The sequence below is a fragment of the Enhydra lutris genome, unplaced genomic scaffold, assembly GCF_002288905.1.
Source record: "Enhydra lutris kenyoni isolate GAN:26980312 unplaced genomic scaffold, ASM228890v2 scaffoldscaffold13, whole genome shotgun sequence".
Lineage (NCBI taxonomy): Eukaryota > Metazoa > Chordata > Mammalia > Carnivora > Mustelidae > Enhydra > Enhydra lutris.
In genome coordinates this window covers 20,051,642-20,078,767 of record NW_019154097.1, presented here as the reverse complement: position 1 = coordinate 20,078,767, position 27,126 = coordinate 20,051,642, and the positions used below count along the sequence as shown (strand labels likewise).

Sequence of the window (27,126 nt, the reverse complement as noted above, 5' to 3'; positions counted from 1 at the left end):
CGAGGCCAGGACCGGAGGACCCCAGGCGCCTGCTGGTCTATGCTGCCTGGTGTCCTAGCTACCGTTCCTGTGTGCATCCTTCCTCTTGAGGGCGTGGTCATAGGGAGTGGGGCAGGCTCCCGGCCTGAGGAAACCCTGGGTCTCCCTGCCCCGCCCCCTCCTGACCCTGTGCAGGTGCAGCAGACATGGCTGCTGTCCCACTGTACTCCCGGGGCAACCCAGAGAGAACCCATGTAGTCAGGGCCGTGAGAAGGACACAGAGGAGGAAACAACATACTCAGGTAGGTCACGGGGGTGATTCCTGGAGGGGAAAAGGTAAAGCAAAATGAGCCTTCCTTCGCGAGTCTTAATGATGATGAAGGCAGGCATGTTTCTTGCAAAATCAGAGGGAAGGAAAGTTATTTTTCAAAAGGAATTCAAAAACAAGGCAGGCGACTCCAGGCATAAGAGACCTTGGGAGCAGAGGCTCAGAGGCATGGCAAGCATGATGCCCTCAAGGGGGTACAGGTAACTGGCCAGAAAAGGGGGTACAGGGAGATATTAACAGCAAGAGCCACGCAGGCTGGAGAGATAGGCAGGGCCTGCTGGGATAAACAGAAGAGTCCAGGCAGCAAAGGCCATGGCAGAAGTTCAGGAACTACGTGTGTGCTGGGTGGAAGGACAAACAGATGATTAATGGACAGGTAAAGTGTGAGATCCTCTGGGTGGCACCTTCATCACCCGGATACTCACTGTGGAGCAGCAGAACCCGGTCCTGGGCGTCAATCGACAGCTTCAGCTGACCTAAGGAAACAACAGAAGCAACTTCACTTTGACTCCTTGTTGGCTGAAAGACAGGGTAGCAGTGACAGGGCTGCTCTTTTGTTCATGTGAAGTGATTCAGACACCCAAACACTCTCTGGGTTGGAAGAGAGCCCAGAAGCCACCTAGTGCAGCCTCTTCACAACATCAGGAGTCCTTCTTTCTGCAATACCTCCGCAATGGTTCTCTATTCTGGGCTTGCACCCCTCTGGTGATGGGGAGTTCACTACTTTACAGGGCAGCGCAGGTTAACGCCGCAGAACTCTCTCTGTTGGACAGCTGCAAAAGTTGCTGTATCCACATCAAGACAAGCCCAGATTGGAGAGTTAAGGATCCTGGGCCTTGGTCAGAAGTCCATGGGAGTCAAGGGGTCAAGGGGGAGGACAGGGAAAGCCCACCACTGTGACAGACAGCTAGCTGTGTTCTGGAAAGGCAATAACAACACAAGGACAAGGAACAAATGATCGGAGGAAAAGCAAAAAAAAAAAAAAAAAAAAAAAATATCAGGGCAGAGAGATCCTTCAAAGTCAATGCTACCAGCCTCCACCGTTGCACAGGATCCTGATCTCCCTAAAAAAAAAAAACTGGCATGGGGCGCCTGGGTGGCTCAGTGGGTTAAGCCTCTGCCTTCGGCTCAGGTCATGATCTCAGGGTCCTGGGATGGACTCCCACATCGGGCTCTCTGCTTGGCAGGGAGCCTGCTTCCTCCTCTCTCTGTGTTTGCCTCTCTGCCTACTTGTGATCTCTCTCTGTCAAATAAATAAATAAAGTCTTAAAAAAGAAAAGAAAAGAAAAGAAAAGCTGGCATAGAGCCATGCTACCTGTGGTCTGAGAACCTCCAGCATCAGAAGCATCTGGATGAGAGCTAGAAATGCAGAATCGTGGGCCCCCATCCCAGGCATGCTGAATCAGAATCTGCAATTTAACCAACTCCCCAGAGAGGAAGTAAAAGTTGAGGAGCCCTGGACTAGAACACGCTGGAGGGCCTCTGAGTGTGTTTATAAGCTTGGAAAAGGCCTTCTGAGCAAGGCACAAATGCAGGGACACCAAGGGAAAAGATAGACAACTCTAACTCCATACGGTTTTTAAATGTCTACTACAATTAAAGATATCATAAACAAGGTTATGAGACAACACAATAGAAAAATAGACAAAGGTCATAAACTGCAAATTCAGAGAAGACAAAACAGCCAATAAATGTACGAGATGATGCTCGACCTCACAGAGACCTGGGACATGCAAATTGGCCACAAAATACCATTTTCTATCAATCTGCTTGGCAGATCGTTTAAAGATCATGTTGGGGTCCCTGGCTGGCTCAGTGACTCTTGATCTCAGGGTTGGAAGTTTGAGCCCCACCTTAGGTGTAGCGATTACTTAAAAATAAAATCTTTAGGGGTGCCTGGGGGACTCAGTCAGTGGGGCGTCCAACTCTCGATCTCAGCTCAGGTCTTGATCTCCAGGGCCATTGAGTTCAGGCCCTGTGTTGGGCTCCACACCACTTAAAAAACAATAATAAAATAAAATCTTTTAAAAAAGAGATGGATAATGTCAAATATTGGTTAAAAATGTAAGAAAACAGGTACTCTCAAACCCTGTGGGAGGAAGCATAACAAAGGGAAATTTCTGGTAGCAGTATCTATCAGAATTCAATTGTGCATGTCCTTCAACCCAGCAATTCTACTTTGACGTAACTATCACAGACAAAAACCCACACACCTGAGCTGAAGGCTGGAGCTCCAGCACTGTTTAAAACAAGAACAAAGTGGAAACACCTGAAAAGTCCGTTAATATGAAAATGGTTAAATGAGCCATCACTAGCTGTGCTTAGAATGGTAGGGGCTATTAAAAATAAAAATAATAATAATAATAACTGGGATGCCTGGGTGGCTCAGTTGGTTGGGCAGCTGCCTTTGGCTCTGGTCGTGATCCCGGGGTTCTGGGATCGAGTCCCGCATCGGGCTCCTTGCTCGGCAGGGAGCCTGCTTCTCCCTCTGCCTCTGCCTGCTACTCTATCTGCCTGTGCTCACTCACTCTCTCTCTCTCTCTCTCTCTCTCTCTCTGACAAATAAATAAATAAGATCTTTTAAAAAATAATAAATAATAATAATAATAATAATGGGGATGACTGGGTGGCTCAGTTGGTTAAGCGACTGCCTTTGGCTCAGGTCATGATCCTGGAGTCCTGGGATCGAGTCCCGAATCGGGCTCCCTGCTTGGCAAGGAGTCTGCTTCTCCCTCTGACTCTCCCCCTTCTAATGCTCTTTCTCTCTCTCTCTCTCAAATAAATAAATAAATAAAATCTTTTAAAAAAATAATAAAAAAAATTTTTAAATGGGGGAATTCTGTATGTCCTGGCAGAGGGAACGCTGTGATAAGTTTTTAAGAGAAACAAGAAAATTGCAGAACAATACAGATGACATATATTTCTACGCGTGTGTGTGTGTGTGTGTGTGTGTGTTGTAAAAGGGTACCAAATGAAAAACAGGGATTGTGTCTAGGATTGGAGGAAGGGAAGTCAAGAGAAATTTAATTCTATCACTTGTTGTTTCAACAATACAAATTATATGAACTATAGCATTTCTATAAAAAAAAAAAAATAAGAAGAGGAGGCATGCCTGGGTGTCTCAGTCAGCTAAACATCCAACTCTAGATTTTGGCTCAGGTCACGATCTTGTTGTCATGAGATGGAGCCCTGAGTCTGGCTCCGTGCTCAGTGGGGAGTCTGCTTGAGATTCTCTCTCTCCCTCCCTCCCTCTGCCCCTCCCCTCTGCTCTCACTTTATTTATTGATAAATAAAATATTTTAAAAATACAAATTAAATTAAAAATATGAAGAGGAAATGAAAAAAGAAGGGAAGAGGTGAGAAAGAGGAAGAAGAGAGGGAGGGAGGGGTCCTTCATAACAGAAGGACCAGGGCTGGAAAGCAGGTGAAGAACAAAGAGTTGGTTTTTCCCCTGGCTTTTCTAATTTTTTCAAAGACAACATAAAAACAAAACAAAACATCAAGCCATCCTCACAGATGCCCAGTAGCCCTTCAGCAAGGACAGAAGAGAGAAGGATCATACTCCTCTTCCTCAATGACATGCTCAAAATTTTTCCTCACTCCAGTGGACTCTTTCTGGAACTTTAAGAAACCACTGAACTCAATCCACCTGGTGGACAAATACTGGGGAGACAAGGAGGATAGGGCAGGGCCTCCCAGCCTGCAGCAACCCCACACAGCAACCAGAAAGCCCTTGCATCCATGACAACCCTGTCTTATAGTCATCTGCCTCGCTTGATTACCTCTAGTGATGGGGAGCTCACTTTCTGTAATGGGAGCCCTTTTTCTTTTGCAATGACTCTGATTGTTCAATACTCCGTCTTATATTGAACCAGAAGTGGCCTCTCGATAGCTTTTATTGCCCAGACATGGTTCTGCTGTCAGTCTCCGGGCTCTCTTCTTCCACCCCTCCTCATGGCACAGTGAGACATCCCTTCATCATCCCAACTATTTATCTCTGGACATGCCCCCATGAAATTGGGACTGTGGCTGGGGCTTGTGCATTGCTGCTGGCTGGAGGAAGGCCAGGCAGGGGTCAGAGAACAGAAAGGAGGGGGAAATTCTGAGCAGCTCACCAACCCCTGGGACCTGGAAACCACTTGCTCTTCACACTTTGGGGGTGTTTAAACTGCAAATTCAGGTAACCCAGACTCCAGCAAACCCTTGTCCAGCTCTTCACCCACCAGAAATTCCTGCTGTTCTGCTGCCCAGAACACAGATCTCAGAACCCTGGAGGCCTGTTCCAGTTCCAGCCCTGACTACTGTCCTCTCTCTCAGAGCCACTTTGTTCCTCAGCTGCCAGGTGGAGCTAATAACAGGGGCTACTGCACTCGCCAAGTTGTGTTTAGATCAGATAATGCTGGAGGGTGAGGAGGTCCTTGCATGAAAGGCGCCAAGAGAATCCGTGGCATTATAAGCTCAAGATCTGAACAATTACCACTTTGGGGCCCTCTAGACCTGAAAAATCTACAAAAAAATGTGCCGGACCCAGTGTCGGGTAGGAGAAGGCTTTGAAACAGACAAAAATGGCCAGCAGTCACGATCCCATCTCATGAACCCAAAGCCGACTGTGTTTAATGCCAAACATCTTTTCTGAAACTATTACCAGTGCAAAGGCAGCTTTAGCCCAAACATATCTGGCTTTCCAAAGCTGTGGGAGCCAGTGAGCTGCATGACACCATCACCTACCCAATGGACTGTTCACAGAAATCAGGATGGACAGGGCAATACAAATCAAAACCACAGCGAGATACCACCTCACACCAGCCAGAATGGCTCAAATCAACAAGTTGGGAAACAACAGATGTTGGTGAGAATGCGGAGAAAAGGGAACCCTCCCACACCACTGGAGGGAATGCAAGCTGGTGCAGCCACTCTGGGAAACAGCATGGAGGTTCCTCAAAAAGTTGAAAATAGGACTACCCTACGACCCAGCAATCGCACTACTGGGTATTTACTCCAAAGATACAGATGTAGTGATCTGAAGGGGCACATGCACCTCAAAGTTTATAGCAGCAATGTCCACAATAGCCAAACTATGGAAAGAGCCCAGATGTCTATCAACAGATGAATGGATAAAGAAGATGTGGTGTGTATATATACATATGTATATACATACATACATACATACCATGGAATATTACTCAGCCATCAAAAAAGAAATAAAATCTTGCTGTTTATAACAATGTGGATGGAACTAGAGGGTATTACGCTAAACAAAATAAGTCAATCAAAGAAAGACAATTATCATATGATCTCACTGATATGTGGAATTTAAGAAACAAAACAGAGGATCATAGGGGAAAAAAAATAAGACAAGACCAGAGAGGGAGACAAACCATAAGAGACTCTTGGTCATAGGAAACAAACTGAGGGTTGCTGGAAGGGAGAGAGGTGGAGGGATGGGTTACCTGGGTGATGGACATTAAGGAGGGCACGTGATGTAATGAGCACTGGGTTATATAAAACCAACGAATCACAGACCTGAACCTCTGAAACCAATAATACATTATATGTTAATTAGAAAAAAAAAAAAGAAAAGAAATCAGGATGGAGACATCTCCCAGCACAAATGGTCACTAGTTCCACTTGACAAACATTAGCCAGGCACCTGCACAGGGCCGAGTCAGAAAGGACAGATCTGAATGCCCGGGTGTTCAATGGCAGGGAACCGGCAGCCCAGTGACCACCAGCGCAGGAGCGTGAGCAAAGCTCAAAAGTGGAGCTGGAGCACAGGATGGGCCTGGAGCAAAGACTGACTCGGAAATCAGAGAAGTCTGCCTAGCTCCCCTTGCAGGCCTTGCCATGCGGGCCCTCTGGGGGACAGCAAGAGAAACCAAGCCCGGCAGACCAGATTCAGCGCCCCCCTCAAGGGACACACGCTCCCCCAGCCCATCCGTGGGCTCACAGACAAGGGCAAAAAGAAGAATGTGTCTCCCCCCCACCCCCCTTGACCACGCTTGTCCCTCCCCTCTTAGCCCATCCCATCCAATGAATGCATCTCCAGGGCCCTGGAGTCATCTTGTCCCACCTCCTCAATTGGAGAATAGTCACGCCCAGATATGGAAGGTGACTTGCCCTGGGCCCAGAGTGACATGGGTAAGACAGACCAGAACGAGAGACCAGAATGCTGGCCTCAACTCCAGAACTCTGGCCTGTGCTCTGAGCTGGTCTTCCAGAGCCATTAATATGCACCACTGCATTTGCCAGTGCCACCCTGGGCTTCAGGAGCCCAGAAAGCCATCAGGCACAGGACCATGGCCACAGCTTTGCTTCGGAAGCCAGGAGGAAACCAAAAAGAGGGCAGGTTCGAAGAAATGTCCCCAAGACACCACTGGCACAGGACCTAGGGGGATTCAGACTCCCTGGGACCTGCAGGAAAAAAGGGCATGGAAGCTGGCTAAAGAAATTCAATCTGGCAGACCTTACTCTGTGGAGGGCCACGGGAAGATGAACTCGGACTCTCAGGACACAGCCAGGGAGAGACACACTCAGAACACGAAACAAGAAGACGGGGGCTGCCCACCACAGCTGGCCTCAGGGGTCAGCAGAAGCCTGTCCTAGAGGGAGCTCATGGCACCCTGGGGTGTGCAGGGGATACATCTCTGAGGGACTTGCCTGGCTGGCAGGAAGGAGTAGTCATCCCAAAACCCAGTTCACCTCAAAAACAATTCCCCACTTAGGAGCTATCATGTGTTGAAAGCCACAGGAAGGGGTAGGATGTCAGGACAAACATACAAAGGAGGCTGGATCTCTGCAGAGCCTGGCTGGCCACCAGCACTCACAGATTTCCCCTGAATTTGTGGGGACGAGTCTGTACCTCAAAGCTGTGTGTGCAGGAGAGAGGGAGGGAGACAACCAGCTGCTGGCACCCCTCTCTCTGGGATCCTGGGCCTCCTGACCCACAGGGCAGCCTGACCGAGGCTCCAAGAGGGGTACACCTGTTTACCAATTTTGCTTTCTCCCCTCTAAAGGGCAAATGGCAGGCTGCAGGGGTCTTTCAAGTGTCTGTTCTTTTGAAGAGGGAGAATCTTGAGTTCCCTTTGGAGAAACAGCCTGGCTTATACTGGTGCCTGCTGGCGGGAGGAGGCCTGCAGAGCCCAGGCAGGGTAGGTTGGGGGCTGAGTGGTGAGATAGAAATGATGGCGGGTCAGTGTGACTCTTCTCTTCTGACTCTCCACTTCCTTTGCAACCTGATATTAATGGGGCCTCCCAAGCTGCTTTTCCTTCCAGGAATACGTTGCTCTCGCCAGCATATATCAGCTAAACTCTTGGCCGCAGAGACCCTGAGCAAAATCCAGCCAGTAAAGCCATTCCCAATTCCTGACTCACAGGAATGGGGAGATACCAAATATTTGGGTTTTTTAAGCCAACAGGTATTGGGATACTTTGTTATGAAGCAATAGATAATTAATACACCCCCATATTGCCTCCACAGCCAGGGGACATAAACTTGATCTCAATTCTGGGACAATTTTTCAATTTTTAAAATTGTTAAGAAAATATGGTTCTAAGATAAATATGACTAAGGGAACAAAAGGCCCTCCATTCGTGAGGTCCCTGATTGTTCTCCCTAAAGAATTTTGATAGATTCAAACCATACTCGTTACCAATTCAACTATAAAATCTGGAATTGCCCCATATTAACCCACCAACGGCCCAGCATGTTCATGAACATGCTTCACCCGCAGAGCAAATGGTTTTCTTTTACACACATTCATGTGTCCCGTACCACAATATATAGAAAATTCACATTCTTCTTTCCTTTCACAATCTCCCTTTTAGTTGACTTTAGTTCCAAAATTGTCAGTTTCACATTTTATATTTTATATTTTATAAATGACTCGCCACCCTTAACTATGTTATATTATTACAGACTTTTTCTCCATAGTTACATATCTTATAATGATGAGCACCTACGACATCCTTACCGATGGCTTGAAGCCACACCACGAAGTCAGTGATTTATTTTCATCATGTCTTACAGTGTGTTATTTTTTTCACTACCAAAGTTTTCCAGCAGAACAAGTCTAATATGGAAAACACAAGGGTGGAAGCCAGAAGGAACCATGAGCAAAGCACAGGTTTTGGAGTCAGTAAGACCTGGCTTGGATCCTGGGTCCACCACCGATGGTGCTGAATCACTGCACCTCTGTCTCTTCATCTGTGCAATGGAAAGAAGAAGAATCATACCATTCCGGTGGGGGCGGGGAGGGGCTCTTGTAAAACTGAGCTCTAACGTACATGGAGAGCCTGGCAAATAGTAGGCACTCCCACTGATAGGACAAAAAGAAGGATGGAGGGAAGTAAAAGGGAAGGAAGGATGGAAGGGTGGAAGGAAAGGAGAGAGGGAGGAAAGGAGAGGAAATGAAAAGAGTAAAAAACAACTCAGAAAAATTAGAAAACACGCATAGGGTCTATTTCTGAGATGACAGACCCACTGAGGAAATCTAGAAGAGCTGGGCAAAATATTTAAAAGCAGCTTCGTGGGGACGCCTGGGTGGTCCAGTCAGTTAAGCATCTGCCTTTAGCTCAGGTCATGATTCCAGGGTCCTGGGATCGAGTCCTGAATTGGGCTCCTTGCTCAGTGAGGAGCCTGCTTCCCCCTCTGCCTGCCACTCCCCCTGCTTATGCTCTCTCTCTGACAAATAAATAAATAAAATTAAAAAGTTAAAAAAATACTCTCTGTCAAATAAATAAATAAAATTTAAAAAAAAAAAAAAGGGGGCGCCTGGGTGGCTCAGTGGGTTAAGCCGCTGCCTTCGGCTCAGGTCATGATCTCAGAGTCCTGGGATCGAGCCCCACATCGGGCTCTCTGCTCTCTAGGGGAGCCTGCTTCCTCCTCTCTCTCTGCCTGCCTCTCTGCCTGCTTGTGATCTCTCTGTCAAATAAATAAATAAAATTAAAAAAAAAAAAGTTAAAAAAATAATGTTTAAAAGCAGCTTCTTAGAGATACAAGAAGACAGAGAGGAACTATAGAGCAGGATCTCGGGAGAGGGAGGTTCATGGAACGAAGTTTAATGTTTTCCTGGGCTAATTCTCTCCTTGGGGTGTTTTCAAATTCCAGAGAGATGACGGAGAAGCTGAGAGGCTGAGCAGAGTTTCTGTCTGCCTCACAGAGCAAGAGGAACAGGAGTTGGAGACCAGAGCCTGTCAAGAGTGGGGTCCTTCTGAGCCCTGACCTTTTGGATCAGAACCCCAAAGAGTTGTTCCTCAGGAATATGTGAGCCGCAATGAAATGCAGTTCCTCAAGGGCCTGCAGCTTAACCTCAAATAATCCCAATCCCTAACATTAGGATTATTCCAGAACACTAGTGACTTCAAGCACCTAACAGAAGCAAGTATCTTTTTTTTAATAAATTTTGAAGATTTTACTTATCTATCTGACAGAGAAAGAGAGAGAGAGAGCATAAGCAGGCAGAGAAACAGGCAGAAGGAGAGGGAGAGGCAGGCTCCCCGATGAGCAAGGAGCCGGATGCGGGGCTCGATTACAGGACCCTGGGATCATGACCCAAGCATGACAGACAGACACTCAACCAACAGAGCCACCCAGGCTCCTGAAGCAAATATCTTTTTGAAGGAAGACATCATCCTAGGTCTGCACCAACAAACAGAACAACTCTGCTCATGGCATTTGTAAGGGACACAGTACACCCAGAACATAAAGAAACAGAAAGATTGACAGAAATAAGATGGGAAAAGATACGCCAGGCAATTCACTATTAATCAAAAGAAGGCTGGGTGGCTATGTTAACGTCAGGAAAAGTAGACTTTCTCTCCACTAAAAATAAAGAGAAAGTTTAATAATAGTTTCAATTCACTACTAAGGTAACAGTTGTAAATTTGTATGCTCTAGCACTTCAAAATATATAAAAGAAAGACAACTCTAATGACAAAAAGACAAATGTACAACCACAGGAGGAAATTTAACACAACTTGTCTTGATAACTGATAGCACAGATGGGGGAGGGCGGAATCAGCAAGGATGTAGAACATTTGGACAACATAATTAGCAAACTTGACCAAAATCTGACACATACAAAGAACACTACACTCAACCACTGCAGAACTTTTCAAGGACACACGGAACATTTATAAAAAACTGACTGTATCCTGGGCCATCAAAGGAGGGAAAGGATGGGGGTGCCTGGGTGGCTCAGTGGGTTAAGCCTCTGCCTTCGGCTCAGGTCATGATCTCAGGGTCCTGAGATCGAGCCCCACAATGGGCTCTCTGCTCAGCAGGAAGCCTGCTTCCCCTCTGCCTGCCTCTCTGCCTACTTGTGATCTCTCTCTCTGTCAAATAAATAAAAATAAAATCTTTAAGGAAAAAAAAAAAGGAGGGAAAGGATGCATAGTATATCCACTGATCAAAATATAAAACAAAGAATAAACATATTACCAGAAAATCCCCACTGTTGGGGAATTAAGAAACACACTTCCAAATCATTTAAATTCTTGAGAAAGTAGGACTATGAAAATTACAAACTATTTCGAATTGAATGATAAAGAAAAAATCTGCATGTTGAACATGAGGTCTCTGGATACTGGTCATCTTGACTGCCCGCCCCCTACCCTGTGAAAGTCACACAGATATTTGCTTTGTGATGAGTCACTCAGCTGCACGTCATTTGGGGGGACACTTTTCTGTCAGTGTGTTATATTTCAAAATAAAAAGTTTTTTTTTAAAATTGAACAGAATTGGAAAAGAGAACAAAAGGACTCTCGATAGGCCAGAAACTGAGAATTTCTGAATGCTCCCAAGCAAACAGATCCCCAGATGACAGGAAAGCCAATGAATGCTGAGGACCCCAACCAGCAAATCATAAGCCCCTGAGAAATTGTTGGAGGGGCTTCCTGGCTAAGCCCAGGGCCTGGCCCAGGGTCTGAGCAGCACAGCCAGCCAGGGGCAGCTGGCCGGGCTGGTCACAGCCTCGGGTTCAGGGCCTCTCTCACCACTCTCCAACATGCCAAGCAGCAGGCTGGCATCTGTTCTATAGAAAATACACTTGTCATCTCTGGAGGAGCTGGGTTCTAGGACCGGTTTACATTCTCCCCTCTCCTGGAGCCAGAACACCTCCTTAGAAGGCAGCGTGTGGACAACTAATAATGTTACTTGAATGTGTCTCTTACTGGGGGACAAGGTGGTGTACCCATATACTTGCGCACGCGTGCGCGCGCGCACACACACACACACACACACACACAATACATAAACCTCAACAGTACTCTCCCTGGAAGGAAAACAATTTTGTCTCTTTAGAATTCCAGAGATCCTGGAAATTTAGCTCCCTTTAAATGTTTGTGCTCGGGGTAAACCACCACACCAGCTAGGCAGGACTTTCATCTGGTTCTACCAGGGCAAAGCCCACTCCTGAAGGCCAGGGGCTACCTGCTATGCTGGGGAAAGGCCAGCAAACCAGAGTAAACTCAGCAAAGACCTTCATGTTAAGGGAGTTCACACTGGCTACCGAAGCTGCCTAAATTCATAGCTTCCAAACCAGGCTAATCACCAAAATACTTCTGTGGCTTCTTATAATTATAGATTCTCAGGCTCCAGGCTAGACTTATCAAGATCCTAGGAATCTATGGTAGGTTTTTTTTTTTTTTTAATTTATTTACTTACTTTGAGGGAAAGAGAGAAAAAGAGAGCTGGGAGGAAGGGGAAGAGGGAGAGGGAGTCTTTTTTTTTTTTTTTTTTAGATTTTATTTATTTATTTGAGAGAGAGAGAGCATGAGAGGAGAGAGGTCAGCGGGAGAAGCAGACCCCCTGCCAAGCAGGGAGCCTGATGAGGGACCCAATCCTGGGACTCCAGGATCATGACCTGAGTGGAAGGCAGTTGCTTAACCAACTGAGCCACCCAGGTGCCCCGGGAGAGGGAGTCTTAAGCAGACTCCATACTGAGCAAAGAGCCCCATACAGGGCTCAATCTCCCAACTCTGAGATCACCACCTGAGCCAAAACCAAGAGTCGGACGCCTAACCGACTCCAGGCACCCCAGGAATCTGTGTTTTCAATGGACTTGCCAGGTGCTTCTGCCAAGTGACCAAGTCTGGTAACCACTGATACGAATCTTCATTCATGAGCAGACAAGCAAAGACCACTCCATGTATGAAAAAAATCAGCAGCCTCAAAGAGGGGCAGCATTTGTCAAGGAAATAGGATTTAAGCAGGAAACAGGGCAGAACTTTCCAGTGTCGATCTGTGTCCTCCCTCAGAGAAATCTGAAAGGAGACTGTAAGAGCAGGAGGCTCCCCACCCCACCAGGTTCCTCCCTGTCCGCTGCACACTCAGGTCACAGTCACTGGTTCAAGAAACAACCTTCCCAGATAACCATCCGACCCACCCCTGAGGCCACCGTGGGGCCAAGGATCCAGTCCCTGCTGGTCTGGACACTCCCGACTTCCCAGATCTGGCAAGATGATTAATTCAATAGAGAACATAGAGTGATGTTAGGAAACAGTCACACTATACCAGTAAGGAAAAGTAATAAGTTCTAAAACTGTACAGATAATATGATCTTGATACTTTTCAAATCATTAATGCACCACTACACACACACACACACACACACACACACACACACACACACACAGAAGTAAGTCTGGAAGGATATAAACTGTTAACTGACAACTATCTTTACTAGGAGTCAGAGAACAGGGGATTTTTTGCTTTCTTCTTTTCACTAAGTTTTCAACAATGAAGCCATCTTACAGTGATAATAAGGAGGAAAAAACAATGAGCTATATTTTTAGCTTTTTTCAAAAAAGATTTTATTTATTCATTTGAGAGAGTGAGCAAGTGAGCATGCAAGAGAGCATAAGCAGAAGAGGGAAAGGGAGAAGCAGACTCCCCGCTGAGCAGGGAGCCAGAAGTGGGGCTGGATCCCAGGACCCCAGGACCATGACCTGAGCCGAAGGCAGACGCTTCACCAACTGGCCACCCAGGTGCCCCGATATTTTTACTTTTAAATCAGGACACAGCTAAAGTAACAGAACCTCAAAGCTCCCGAACATTCTTTCCCGACGACCCCAGCCCCACCAATTTAGGTCACCCCAGAAGCCTCCTTGGTCTGGTAGGCTCCCACATCCCAGCGGGATTAACAGGAACTGCCTGCAAGGGTCAGGGAGATTAAAGGACATAAAAAACTTGACATAAGGCACGGCACATGGTAAATGCTCAACAAACGGCAGCGGCTTCATTCCTCCCACTGTGGCGCTTCACCTGTGCCCGGGTGTGGGGGGCAGGCTGTCCCTCCAGTGACTTCCAGGATGCCACACCACAGGCCACTGCTGGGGTGAAGCCACTGCTTTTCTACCACTCCCTCTGCTCCTAGAGAAAAAGGGAGTTTGTGTGGGACCAAGTGTGCTGATAGAGGTAAGCTTGAGAACAGAAGAGCCAGAACCCCAGGGAGGGCCTAACTTCTGGGCTGTTCTGTCAGTGAAACCTGGGCAAAGTCCTGCGTGTTGCAGTAACGACCCCAACTTTTATAAAGAAAATGGTATACAAATTTAAGGAAGGATTAAAAAAAAAAGCAGTGCTGGCCAAATCCTCTCAGAAGGCTTGAGCTCAGGTACCAAGTCTGGCCCTGGCTCCCTGGGATCTGGAGGATCCTCCACGGAGGAACGGTTACCCGCTCTCCATACGGAGTGCCAGAACCAGGGAGGACACACACAGCCGTGAAGGCGGCGGGGATCCCCGACAGGGCTTTCAGCCTTATCATGGCTTCCTGGGAGGCTGGACTTGCCCAGACCGTTGGGGCAGCTGCTGCCCGGTTGCTATTGGGGGAACGGAGGTGAGCTAGCAAGGGGTTTGGGAGCAGGGGCCTACTGACCATTTCTTTCTACCTCAAGCCCTCCAGGGCAGGCCTGTGACCCTCCTGAGAGGCTGGTCACTCCTGGAGAAGAGAATTCTCCTATATCTGCTGTGGGTCAGTGATCCACGGTGCAGTCGCCAAGGTGCGCCCCGCACCTGTCCTAAAGGGAAAGAGGATGGAGGAAATCTCCAGATGTAGTAACAAGACGGTGATTCAACCATGAGCTGCTGGCTAATGGGAAACCAGTGGGGCAAACCGGGTCTCTGAAAGACGGATGGAGCTTTGGTGATTCCAGCCCAGTGAGGCAGGAGCGGCTGCACTTGGCACCACTGGCCAGGCAGCAGGTGGTGGCCCGCGGCTTGCTCAGCCTGCCCCGCCCCCCCCCCCGGGGCACCCCTAGAGGAAGGGGCCAGAGGAGGCAGCCACTGCTGCTAGCCCCACATATCAGGAAGGCGGGGGGGCGGGGGGGGGGGCGGGGGGGGAAGGGGGCTTTCCGGGCGCTGGGAGTAGGGTGAGGCAGCGCTGGCAGCCAGCTGTCTCGGGCACTTACCAAAGGTGGTGAGGTAGAAGGACAAGTCTGGGTGGGCACGCCGGCTCCCGAGGGAGACACGGTGCAGGGAGCGCTCCATGGCCGCCCCGCCGCAGCCGGCCAGGACCGCCTGCAACCCGAGGCGGCTGTGTTGCTCCCCTGTAACCGAGGCAGCAGGTTCACCCGCCCCCGCCCCGCGCCGGTGTCCCGGAGGCGGGAGCGGGAGGCTGGCTGCGGCGAGCGTTTGAATGAATGAGCCGGTGCGCCGGGCCCTGATTGGCCCGCGCCGGTTTGAATGCGGAGGTTTCCACCTGACCGATCCGACGCCGGCCCCGGGGGAGGAGGCGGCAGCGCCCCGACCGCGAGGGCAAGGGCCGCAGCTGCAGCCCGGGTGGCCCCTCCTCCGAGCTCCCTACCGTACGTCTCCCGGAGGAGCCAGAAGGAACCGGGCAGCCACATCAGGGCTCCCGGCTCCAGGCCGGAAGTCCCAGCCCCAGGTGAGGCCCGCGGCCCCTGGCGTGTCCACGCAGGTGGGCTGGCCTGCTCGCCCAGCTCCCACAGGCCAGCAATTAGCCAGGTTTGTAACACGCTTTGAAGCTCAGACCTGTAATCACCAGACTCAAGCAAGCGCAAAGGAGCATCTTCCTGGCCTGGCACAGTAGGGTTTGGAAAAGTGTTTTCCGTGCTTGGACTGGCTGCCCCCACCAGGCTGCAGCCCCTTCCCAAACTCTGCCTCCTCTTGGATGGGAGCAGCCTGGCACAGGTCCAGGCCAAAGCAGCTTGCTCCAGCCAACCTCACAGGCCCCCATCTGCAGCCTGGCCCCGTGGAACAGGAGCACAGGCCCGCAGCGTCCGAGGGGACCAAAAGCACGGGATGCAGGGAGGGTAGGTGCTTTCAGTCTCCAGAGCAGGTGCCAGGAGGCAGAGCTGGAAGGAAGGTCAGTCCCTACATGTTTCTGTCAGCAAACATTCGTGGGACACCTCCTGGGAACAGTTTCACACCAAGACATCTGCTCTGCAAATCTCTGACTGTTGCTGCTGTGGGAGGGAAAGCTGCTGGTCTTATGTAAATCTAAAAATGGGAGGTGTTGGAAGTTGCCAGATGGATATCTGGCCCAGGGATCCACTCCAGACAAGGTTGGAGGATGCAAGAGAGAAAGTGGGGAGAAAAGTTATATGTATTGTGTACCAGGTGCCAGGGGCTGAGCTGGGCAGTTTACACATATCATCTCATTTCATCTTCACAGTGATCCTAGGAAGTATCAACCCCAGTATACCAGAGATAAATCTGAACCTCAGGCAGAGAGGGTAGGTGACTTGTCCACGGTTGGTAGAGCTTAAATTTGAACCCAGGCCTGCCTGCCCCAAATGCCATCCTCCATCCGTTCTTCTTTGGCCTCTATCCTGCCTCATGGCCAACAGCAAGTACGGGCTGCAGACTTGCCTCCTTGAGGCAGGTAAGGAAACTTGAAGCCACAGGGCCAGCTGGCTACCAGCAGGGAGCAGAAGCTAGAGAAGGAGCCCCCAGATCAGCAAACTGGTGGTCAAGTGCAAAGGAGCCACATAAAGGCCAGTGGACTGTTTGAAAGCTGGCACGTTGTGAAGCCCTGTTCTGCCCTTTTCCCAACCCCCATTCCATGAGCAATGCCCATAGCAGGGGCAAGCCTACTCCCCTGGCCCTAACCAATGACAGGGGACATACCTGCGTGCTCGACTTGAACGTGCCTGATTCTCCTCCTGGCTGGGGGAATCTGCATCCAGGTATCCTTTCTGGGCAGGGAGGCATGCTGGCCCTGCCGCTCCATCTAGCCAAGGATAAAGGCAACCTCAGGCTCAAGCCACAGGATGCAGAAAGGACACTGAGGCTGGAGTTGTTCTAGAGCTGCAGGAACAAGATAGGAACATGAGTTAGGCATGACCCGAGGATGCCCCCTGAGAGGGGTGTTTATTCCCAGTAGGAGTTAGAAAGCGTGGCATTCTGGAGCCAAGGCAAAGTAAGGTCCATGGGGAAACGGAGAGCGATATGCCCAAGATGGCAGTGGTCCCTTTCCAGCTATGCCAGGGACCACTGTGGAGCACAATCTGGGCTCAGGAAGCCATGAGCAAAGTACAGACACACCTTCAGGCAGGTGGGACCCCGAAGGGCAGGATGGAGCTGTACTATCTGAATGTGGCCTGAGGGGGGAAAGACTGAAGCCCACACTAGCATCTCACCCCCACTCAGGATAAAGGCCCACTCAGCAGCTAACCTATTCAGTTGGAAGAACCCAATGCCATTCTGATCCTGAGCTGACCCCTCTAGGGGCACCATCTCCACCACCTTCACCATCAACATTAAGGGCCCTTTTACTTAGTAGAACACTAGACACTTCCTTCTCTTAAAGAGGGAGGTCACTCTTGGGGCACGTGGGTGGCTCAGTCGGTTAAGCAGCTGCCTTCAGCTCAGGTCATGATCCCGGGGTCCTGGGATTGAGCCCCGCATTGGGCTCCCCGTTCAGTGGGAAGCCTCCTTTTCCCTCTCCCTCTGCAGGCCGCTCTGCCTACTTGTGCTCTCTATCTCTCCATCAAATAAATAAATAAAATATTTTTTTAAAAAGGGGGGGTCACTGTTTTCTCAGGAGAGAAGAGGACAGAAGTGAGTGGGAGCCTGGGCAGTGCCGCTGCAGGAGAAACCGGGCCTGTTCACCCACACTGCTATCCAAAGGGGACATCCAGAAAGGGTGGTAGTTGAGGCCCTGCTTTCCCCAAGAAGACAGGCAAGTTTGCTGACCAAGTCTGTCTTTCTGGCAGGCCCTGAGCACCCCAGCACACCTAGGCAGTGGGCCTCCATGTCTCCCTCACACCTTACTCACACCCCACACATACGTAGTATACTACAGACACAACACAAACACATGTTGCACACACTCTACACACATACACATACATACCATAACACTGCCCATGTATACCCGTGCACAGATACACCATAGCGGGGCACCTGGGTGGCTCAGTCAGGTAAGCACCTGCCTTCCACTCAGGTCATGATCCTGGGGTCCTGGGATAGAGCCCAATGGTAGGCTCCCTGCTCAGTGGGAAGTCTGCTTCTCCCTCTCCCTCTGCTGCTCCCCCTGTTTGTGCTCTCTTTCTCTGTCAAATAAATAAAATCTTAAAAAAAAAAAAAAAGCTGGCAGTATATTCATGATCAAGTGCTCTTTATTCTAGGAATGCAAAGATCATTCAAATGTAATGAGCATATTAGTGTAGAGGTTGACAAACTATGCCTACAAGGCAATCTGGCCCACCCCCTATTTTTGTACCAGTGGACAAAGAATGGATTTTACATTTTAAAATGGTTGAAAAAAATTAAAAGGTTTTCTATGGCCATAAAAAATTTCTAAATTTTAAATTAAAAAATGAATTTAAAATATTTACAAAATATATGGCAAATATGCATATATGAATCAAGAAGTCTTACAAATCAGTAAGAAAAACATAAATGTACCAAAAGACATGAATAATCATCACACAAGAGAGGCAGTGTAATTGACTAATAATGCATGAAATACTGGTAAACCAGAGAAATAAAAAAGAAAAAAAAATCATCTGCCTCCAGGAAGTTCAAGTGTTTCTATTAATGAGGCAACTAAGGGTCAGAGTTGTTAACTGAATCAGGTTGCCAAAGCAGTAAGTAAACAGTGGAGAAATCAGAATCCAGCCAAAGAATCTCTATAGAATGTCGTCTTTCCTACCAGTCCTCCTGCTCAGGATGGCTCGGTTACAAACAAGAGGACTAAGACCTCTGTGGCTACTGATGCATTAAAATTCAATTCAAGGGGGGCTCCTGGGTGGCTCAGTTGGTTAAGCATTTGCCTACAGCTCAAGTCATGAACCCGGAGTACTGGGATTGAGTTCCAGCATCGGGCTCCCTGCTCAGTGGAAAGCCTGCTTTTCCCTCTCCCTCTGCCTGACACTCCCCTTGCTTGTGCTCTCTCTCTCTCTCTCTGTCAAATGAACAAATAAAAATCTTTAAAAATTAAATTAAATTAAATTCAAGGGACTCCTGCGTGGCTCAGGTTAAGCATCTGACTTTGGCTCAAGTCATGATCTCAGGGTCCTGACTTCAGGCTCCCTGCTTGGCAGGAAGTCTGCCTGTCCCTCTCCCTTCCCCCACTCCCCTGCTAGTGCTCTCTCAAATAAACAAATAAAATCTTTTAAAAATAATAATAAGGGGCGCCTGGGTGACTCAGTTGGTTAAGCGACTGCCTTTGGCTCAGGTCATGGTCCTGCAGTCCTGGGATCGAATCCCACATCAGGCTCCCTGCTTGGTGGGAAGTCTGCTTCTCCCTCTGACCTCTTCCTTCTTATGCTCTTTATCTCTCTCATTCTCTCTCTCTCTCTCAAATAAATAAATAAAATCTTTTAAAAAATTAAAAATAATAATAAAATAAAATCCAACCAATGTTTATGAAGCTAAACACTATTTTGTGCTGAGCCTCACACTTGTCATCAGGATTCTAGAAGTGAACAAGATGGAGCGTATGATCTAGTGAGAGACTTGGGTGGGCATTACAATAGAGGAACCATCTTGTTGACCTGTGGCAACACAGATTAACGTCTCATTTAGCCTGGGGAGCTGGGTGGGCTGAGCTGGTAAAGGAAGTCAGAGAGGACTTTGCAAAGAAAGCAACCTGAAGGATGATTTAGCCCAGCAAAGGAAGTGAAGGAAGGGTTACAGGCCAGGGGAAAAAAAACAAACACACACACACACACACCCAAAGGCCAGCAAAGGAGAGCAAAGCATTGTTCATTTGAGGAACTCAAGATGGGAAACATGGTGGCAGGGAACTTCAAGTGTGGGGGTGGAAGTAATATGCAAAAAGGTAAACAGATACAAGCTTCACATATTATTAAAAGGAGCTTGGAAGGTGGTTCCCCAGATGAAAATCAGAGGCTGATCCCCCACCCCAAGAAAAGCAGAAAGGATGCCGGGTGAGCAGAAACTCTAGACATCACCCAGAGGAACTATCAAATACGTACCTCTTGAAAGTGTCAGAATTTGAATTTTTGTAGAAAGGAAATGGGTTTGGCCCATGTGCAATTATGCAATTTTATCCCTGGAGATTTAAAGACTGGGTTAAACTTGAGCCTAAAAAATTATAGGTCTCTAGAGCAGTTTTCATCTTTTTAACTTCAACCCATATTAGGAAATCCATATTTATAATGGGAATCCAATGATATGCTGGAGACAATTCATACAGGCCTACGAGGGCAGATAGTGAAATTTTTAGGATTTTGCAAGCTCACTGTTAAACACAGCCATTATTAAAATTATATTATGCAAACTAACAAATTCAAAATAAACTCTCAAAACCCATCATTTCCTAATTATTTTATTATTTTTTTATTATTATCCATACACTACTGTGTAACTCTCCCCAGCTCCATGTGCGGTGATGTCACACCGGTAGCTGGAAACCAACCATGGCGGAAATATTTGCACTAAAGAAATTGGCAAGTACTACAAATTGGGGCTTTATTTGGTTTGTTGATTGACTGTCTAGATTAGGAAGCAACTCTATTTGCCAAAATACCATTTAATTAAAACTATAGGTTGGCTACGGATGCAAGAGTTAGGAAAAAAATCAGTGGAGGCATCCTGTGACAATTGATTCATTATATGGAATTTACAACAAAGAATTTTTGTATATTTATCCAAAAAAAAAAAAAAAAAAAAGGAGCTGGGGCTTTGTCCTAAGCGCACAGGGCAGCAGTCATCGAAAGATTTTAAGCAAGATTCCAGAATAGGGCTTTAATTCATGCTTTAGAAAGATCACTCTGGCCAGAGTGGGGGGAAAAAAAAAAAAGGATGATGGGGAAAAGGGATGGCCTGAAGGTTGGAAACGTGGAAACAGAAAGTACTTTAAAAAAAAAAAAAAAGGGGACACCTGGGTGGCTCAGTGGGTTGGGCAGCTGCCTTCGGCTCAGGTCATGATCCCAACGTCCTGGGATCGAATCCCGCATCGGGCTCCTTGCTCGGCAGGGAGCCTGCTTCTCCCTCTGCCTCTGCCTGCTGCTCTGTCTGCCTGTGCTTGCTCTCTCTCTCTCTCTGACAAAAAAATAAACAAAATCTTAAAAAAAAAAAAAATTCTGACAGAATTTACATGAAATTATATTATTAAAAAAAAAAAAAAAAAAAGGAAACAAAGTCCTGTTAGGTGAAGTCTTCTCCAGGAGCCCAGGTAGATGATGATAGTGTCTGGAAGGCATGGAAAGAGGTAGAATCTATAGGATTTGGTGATTGGTTGGAAGATAAAATGCAAAAATGGAATCCTGGCTTGAGAAATTCAATGTTTAGAAGTACACTTTATGGGAGTGCCTGGCTGGTTCAGTTGGGAGAGCATGCAGCTCTTGATCTTAAGGTTGTGAGTTCAAGCCCCATGCTGGGTGTAGAGATTACTAAAAATATAAATTTAAAAAAAAAAAAAAGGTGCCCTTTACAGAGATGGAGAATGTGGAAGGAGGAGCTGGCATGAGACTGAGTGACCCACGTACCGCCAAAGTGGAGGTATCGAGTGAGCAGCTGCAGATACTAGACAAGAAGCTCAGGAAAAACATTTAGACTAGACATATGGATGTGGAAATTCCCAGGAAAGCTCTGGGCATGGATAGGAGAGTCCAAGGAGCACGCTTAATATGAGAAGAAGGCTCAGGAAAGAGCCAAGGACTGAGAAGACAAGCAGAGGAAGAAAGGCACAAAAGGGGTAAGGAAAGCCAGAGAGCGTATTAAGAAGGAAATAATTGTCAACCACGTCAAATACTGTTGAGAGGTCAAGTAGGTTAATAACTGAGAAGTGTCCATTGGCTTTAGCAACAAGGCAGTCATTTTTGACCTTCTATCCCAGAATAAAATGCTGGGAGGCAACAGCTCCACATGAATGAAAATGTACCAAATTCACTCTAAAGGGAAAAATACCCTGGGCTCAAAGCCAGAGAATATTCTCGGGTCATGTTTTCTTCTCATCCTAAATTTAACCAGCTGGAATGCTTTGTAAAGTGGTATTTTATTCACCCTTGAAATGCAGGATTTGCTTTTTAAATGTATGTCTGCAATTCATCTTCAAGGTAGAACACAGTAGCTTTGGATTAGTGGTTCTCTACAAGAGGAGCCTCTGGTCGCTGTAAGCACCACTGAGAAACTGTAATTTGCCTCAGATGGAGAAGACTTTGGTGCCCTAAAAACACAAACAGTGTCTATGTGGGAACCAAGTAAAAAACTTGAGATTCCAAGTGAGCCAAGAGGTGCTGTTGCAAAGTAGAAGAAACCAGGATGTGAAGGCCATCTGGCTGTGGCATCTGTCACACCACTGGTCTCCAGGGTTGATTCACTTGGCCTGGTTGGCCATGTGGGTGTCCCCCTCTTCCCTCACTGTTCCGTGTGCCATGTGCATCCCCCCAAAGTTGCACATTTGGGCAGAGTGGACCACCTTCCTTGATAGAGGAGGGTCGGGATTCGGTCAGGGGTATAGGAGTAGTTGTGTTCCGTTGCTAGAACCTTCAAACAAGCTCTCAAAGTACAAGAGACCAAAGCCCTCACCACCAGAGAATTGTAAAATAGTAGGTTGAATCCAAGGATAAAATCTAGAGATTTAAAGTCCAGAGAAGGAAAGCAGGGTCCCCAGCCTCTCCTAGAACAGCTCGGTGTCCTTGTAGTGATATTGAAAGCCCTTTCCAAGAGGCAGCCTCTTCCTGGCCTGCCAATAAGCAGGTTGGCCTGGCACAGTCAAGAGGTCCATAAGGGCCTCCAAAAGTCTTCTGAACTTAACATAAATCTCTGCTTCCGGCCAAGATGGAGTAACATCTTGGGATTAGAGCCAATCCAGGGATTGGATTTTCCCTCTCACCTGAAACAACTGAAAGACTGGACAAAAATATGAAACAACAATTTTTAAGATATTATTAGACCTCAGACAACAAGGTCTCTGAGAAACAGAAAACCAACAAGGTGAGCCCGGTGATTGCTCCAGTTTACTGCCTGGAGAGACTTGCAAAAAGGGAGAGGGAAGCTAGGCCAACTCCAAATCCCTGAGTTGAGGAGTTCAGGAGGCCAAGGCAGGTAGAGTTCACAGACTAGTGTGTTGGAGAGGAAGAGCTGCACAAAGAGAGCCCCAGAGATCTGCAGAAGGTCTCCCTTCAAGTCCTCAGATAAGTGCTTATAAGCTCCTGGGTGTGAGAAAAGTACCCCAAGGCTGGGGAAAGAACCACTCATAAGGATTAGAGGGAATCATCTTCGAGGCTCACCAGGCCAGGAAGACTTCTTATACTCATCAGCCACACTGGAAAGACCTCCTAATTCTTGGGGCACTGGGTAGGGACTCAGAAGGGTTTTGCTTCAGTTGTGGGGAGTACTTAGCCCTGGACTGAATAACACTCTGGTCCTATCCAAAAAAGCTTAAAAGAAAGACCCCCAAAGGATCAAAATGTTTCTAAGTAACATAACAAGCTGAGGAATATTTAGAGGAATACAAAAATACCCAACAACCAATGAGGTAAAATTCACAATATCTGGTATCCAATAAAAACTTACAAGGCATGCAAAGAAGCAGGAAAATGTGGCTCATACTAAGAAGAAAAATCAAGCAATAGAAACCAAACCAGGAATGACACAGATGATAGAATCAGTAGACCAGTACATTATAATGGTTATTACAAATCTGTTTTTATGTCTAAGAAGCACCTTAAAAGCATGTTGAAACATAGAAAATATAAAAAAGCCTAAATCAAACATCTGGAGTTGAAAAATATGATGTCTCAGAGGCAAAAATACACAGTATAGGGTAATAGCAGATTAGACACTTTAGGGGAAAGAAAGATTAGTGAACTTGAAAATAGAGCAATAGAAACCATCCAAAATAAAACATCTGGAGAAAAAGGACCCCCCCCCCAAAATAAACACAAAGAGCATTACTGAGCCACAGGACAACTTCCAGCACACTGATACATATATAATTGGAATCCCTGAAGAAGATAGGGTCCAGAAATAGATTTGAGAAAATCATGGGTAAAAATTTCCCAAATCTGATGAATATTTCAAACCCACAAATCCACAAAGCCCAATGAATCCCAAGTGAAAGAAATATGAAGAAACCTACACCAAAGCACATCATGATCAAATTGCCTAAAACCAGTAATAAAGTGAGTCTGGAAAGCAGCCAGAAAAAAAAAATTACCTACAGAAGAACAAAGATGATATTAGCCTTCTCATCAGAAACACACACTAGAAGACAGTGAAGCAGCACCTTTATTGAAAGAAAAAAACCTGCCAACCTATTTTACCCAGCAAAAATACCTTTTAAAAAAACAAAGGTGAAAAGGAAGATCTTCTCAGACTTCCCAAAACTGAATGAATTCATCATTGAGAAAACCTGCACCACAAGAAATGTTAGTCTTCCAGGCAGCAGGAAAATGATACCATCTGGAAGTCTTGATCTGCACAAAGGAATGTAGAGAACTAGAAATGGTAAACTACATGGGTCCATACATTTCCTCCTATTTTAATCTCTTGGAAAGAACAATATAACTTGGATAAGGAACCAGTGACTACAAAACATCCAGAGCTCCTTGCATCCTGGAACAAATGGTTTTATGCTGCCTTGTCTAAATTCTGACAAAGGAATTGTAAGAAGCCAACTCCAGGGGAGCAATTTGCAAGCTAGCATTTGCAGTCACATGGGAGTGTGGATCTTACTTAGGGCAGAGAGTCGTTTAGATATCAAATACAGCAAACACAGCTGAGGGCTGTGTCTCAGCTGGACTGCACTCAAGCTGGACCGGGAGGCTTGTATAGAGCAAAGCCTACGTCTGGATCAGTGTCCTGTGATGGGGAGTACCCTTCCCATGGACAGTAGCAGAGCATACTGGGAAGAACTCTAGGGACAGAGGTTCCAAATATTCTCCAGAGAAATTTCATGGGGAACTTGGAAATAGATCTAGGTGGGTTTGACTGGAGCTGTAACTGGAAGAAGGAGCATGTCTTCCCATCCTGATCACTCTTGAACCCCGTTTTCTGCCTCCTACCACTCTACTGAAACTGTTCACTCAGAGGTCACCACTGACTTCCTAATTATAAAAAGCATGTGCCTGTTCTCAGTCCTCACCCACCTCCGTAGTTTTCCTCCCACTTCTCTGATAATTCCTCTATTCTACAGCTCTTCCTGCATTCTAGGGAGGCATGTTCCCCAGCCATGCCCTTTAATCCCCTTCCCACCTCTAGATTCCCTCCCTCCAAGATTTCCTCTCGTGCTGCTACTCTGGGCTGTTCTGATGAGGACTCAGATCTCTCTCCAACCCCAGGCCCAGGACCACTTCCACTTTGCCACACTAAGCAACACTCTTCTTGCTCTCTGCGCCCACTTCCTCCCTGACTGCTCCCCTAATTTAGCCCTCATTGTCTGCTTCCACATCTTTCCACCCAACTAGATCATGTGCAATGTTAACACAGTGACTGAGATATGTCTTCTTAGTAGCTGCCTCCTACCCACCCTAGCATCTGGCACAGAGTTTAAAAAGTGAGCTTGCCAGGAAATTTGGATCTAAAATCAACATGCAAGGCATAAATTGTGAATAACCAAATTACCTTCAAATAAGCCCTTCATCACCCATAAAATACACATGGTATTGTAAATCAGAGAGGGAATGGCATATTTGCCTTCCGCACCTCGCACTCCCTCTGGGCTGTTTTTTCCCTGAGTGGCAGAGCTGGAACAGCCCCCGCCCATTGCATTATACTCCCCTGTTACTCCTTCCCACTTGCGCTTCATTTTTTGGCCCTGTACATGGATTTAACTTCCATAAATGAGAAGCATACAAAGCCATAACTCCATTGTAAAGGTCTGATGGAGGAATTCTTTTATCTCTCCTTAAACTGGTTTTCCCTCTTGGCCTCCAGGTTTCTGGTAATGACAGACCCTCTCTGACTCGGGCTGAAAACTCCTTGGCTCCTCCCTCTCCCTCACTCCTGCTTTCTAGTTTCCAGGTTCTTGTTAATTTTTCCATCGGGCCAGGCCCCTTTGTCTCTGTTCCATTGCCGCCTGCACACTCCAGGCCCTGGTCACCCCCCGATCTCGAATTCTACGGATAGCCTCCCGACTGATCTTATCAGCTTGCTGGTCTCTCTCCGATTCGTGTTTTGCTGTCATCAGATTAACAATGTCTTTTTTTTTCCTTTTTTTTTTAAAGATTTATTTGTTTATTTGAGAGGGAGAGAGAGAGCACACAAGTGGTGGGGGGCAGAGGGAGAGGGAGAGAGAATCTGAAGCAGACTCTGTGCTGAGCATAGAGCCTGACATGGGGCTCAATCTTAGGACCCCAAGATTGCAACGAAAGCCAAAACCAAGAGTCGGATATCCAATCGATGGTGCCACCCAGGTGGTCCAAACTGACACTTTGCAAAGCACTACTTTAGTCCTATCACTCCCTTAGTCAAAAGCCACGGATGGCTATCACACAGAGCCCACTCTCTCCAGCCCAGCATTCAAGGCCTTGAACAACGGGGACACAAGCTGTCTCCAGCCCTACATTCCCCTCTTTCCAGACTGGAACACAACAGTCTTTGCTTGTCCCCCCGCCTTCTCTCGCCTGTGTCACTTCCCTCCACCTACCTAAAGGCCACCTCCACAAATATCTCCACTTGCCAAAACCTAATAGCTTCAGATGGTAGCATCCAAAGTGCCCCTTTCTCTTCTCATTACTATAGCTCCTTCTCTGTACCACTCAGCTCCCACTACTACATTGTATGTACCCTGAAGAAAAGAGATGTGTCATCTACGATTTTTATTCATTTGCTCATTCAGCATACACTACTGAGCATTTACAATGTGCCAGGCACTCAACTAGGTACTGAAGATACGCAGTGAAGACAGATGCCACTCACAGAACTCACCGTCTGGCTGTGGAAGGTGGCGATGGATAAGCCGTGAACTCCACAGAGGCCAGGAGAGGAAAGGTAGAGAGAAAAACCTCACCCTGCTGGTGATCAGGAAAAGATTCCCCAAATAAGTAGCAAGTGAGCTGAGATCTACAGAATGGGTAGAAAGTAGTCAGGCAGAGGGGGGAGAAACGAATTGTACAGGTTGAAACTGAAGTACAGAAAAAAAAAATTTTTTTTTAAGCCTGAAGTTAAGAGAGGACATGACTCATTATAACCTAAAGGAAAAAATCATGGCTAGAGCACCCAGCACCAGGGAGAAGTGGGGAGAACTGGGACTGGGGAGACAAGCAAGACCCACCCAGGCCTCAAACCTACCTTGTAAGGATTGTGAGACAGGCAAAAGGGGTTGGGTTTGATCCGGAGGCTGAGAGAGAGTTTTAATTATCTGTGGAGATCCCTTCCAAAACAAGGCCATCCTTAGAAATAGTATAGATTAAAGAAAAAAAAAATCTGAATTTGTTGGTTTCAC

At 47.2% G+C, this 27,126-nt stretch overlaps 2 protein-coding genes across 3 annotated transcripts in view; both read right to left on the bottom strand.

The window, feature by feature from the left end:
- LOC111145677 (regulator of G protein signaling 3) overlaps positions 1-14,789 on the bottom strand; it is a 117,886-nt gene extending 103,097 nt beyond the window's left edge. Inside the window, exons 1-2 of one of the 2 annotated variants that reach the window (XM_022500768.1) lie at positions 14,711-14,789; positions 733-783 (exon numbers count right to left, since the gene is read on the bottom strand). In XM_022500768.1, the coding sequence (XP_022356476.1) occupies positions 733-783; positions 14,711-14,789 (130 nt within the window). The remainder of the gene's footprint in view (positions 1-732; positions 784-14,710) is intronic. The other variant, XM_022500765.1, reaches the window with a different exon arrangement.
- A 1,765-nt stretch (positions 14,790-16,554) lies between these two features.
- The window catches only part of LOC111145674 (chromosome unknown C9orf43 homolog), a 34,242-nt gene continuing 23,670 nt past the window's right edge, over positions 16,555-27,126 (bottom strand). Inside the window, exon 14 of the transcript XR_002640492.1 lies at positions 16,555-16,571. The gene's annotated coding sequence lies outside the window, so the exon portion shown is untranslated. The remainder of the gene's footprint in view (positions 16,572-27,126) is intronic.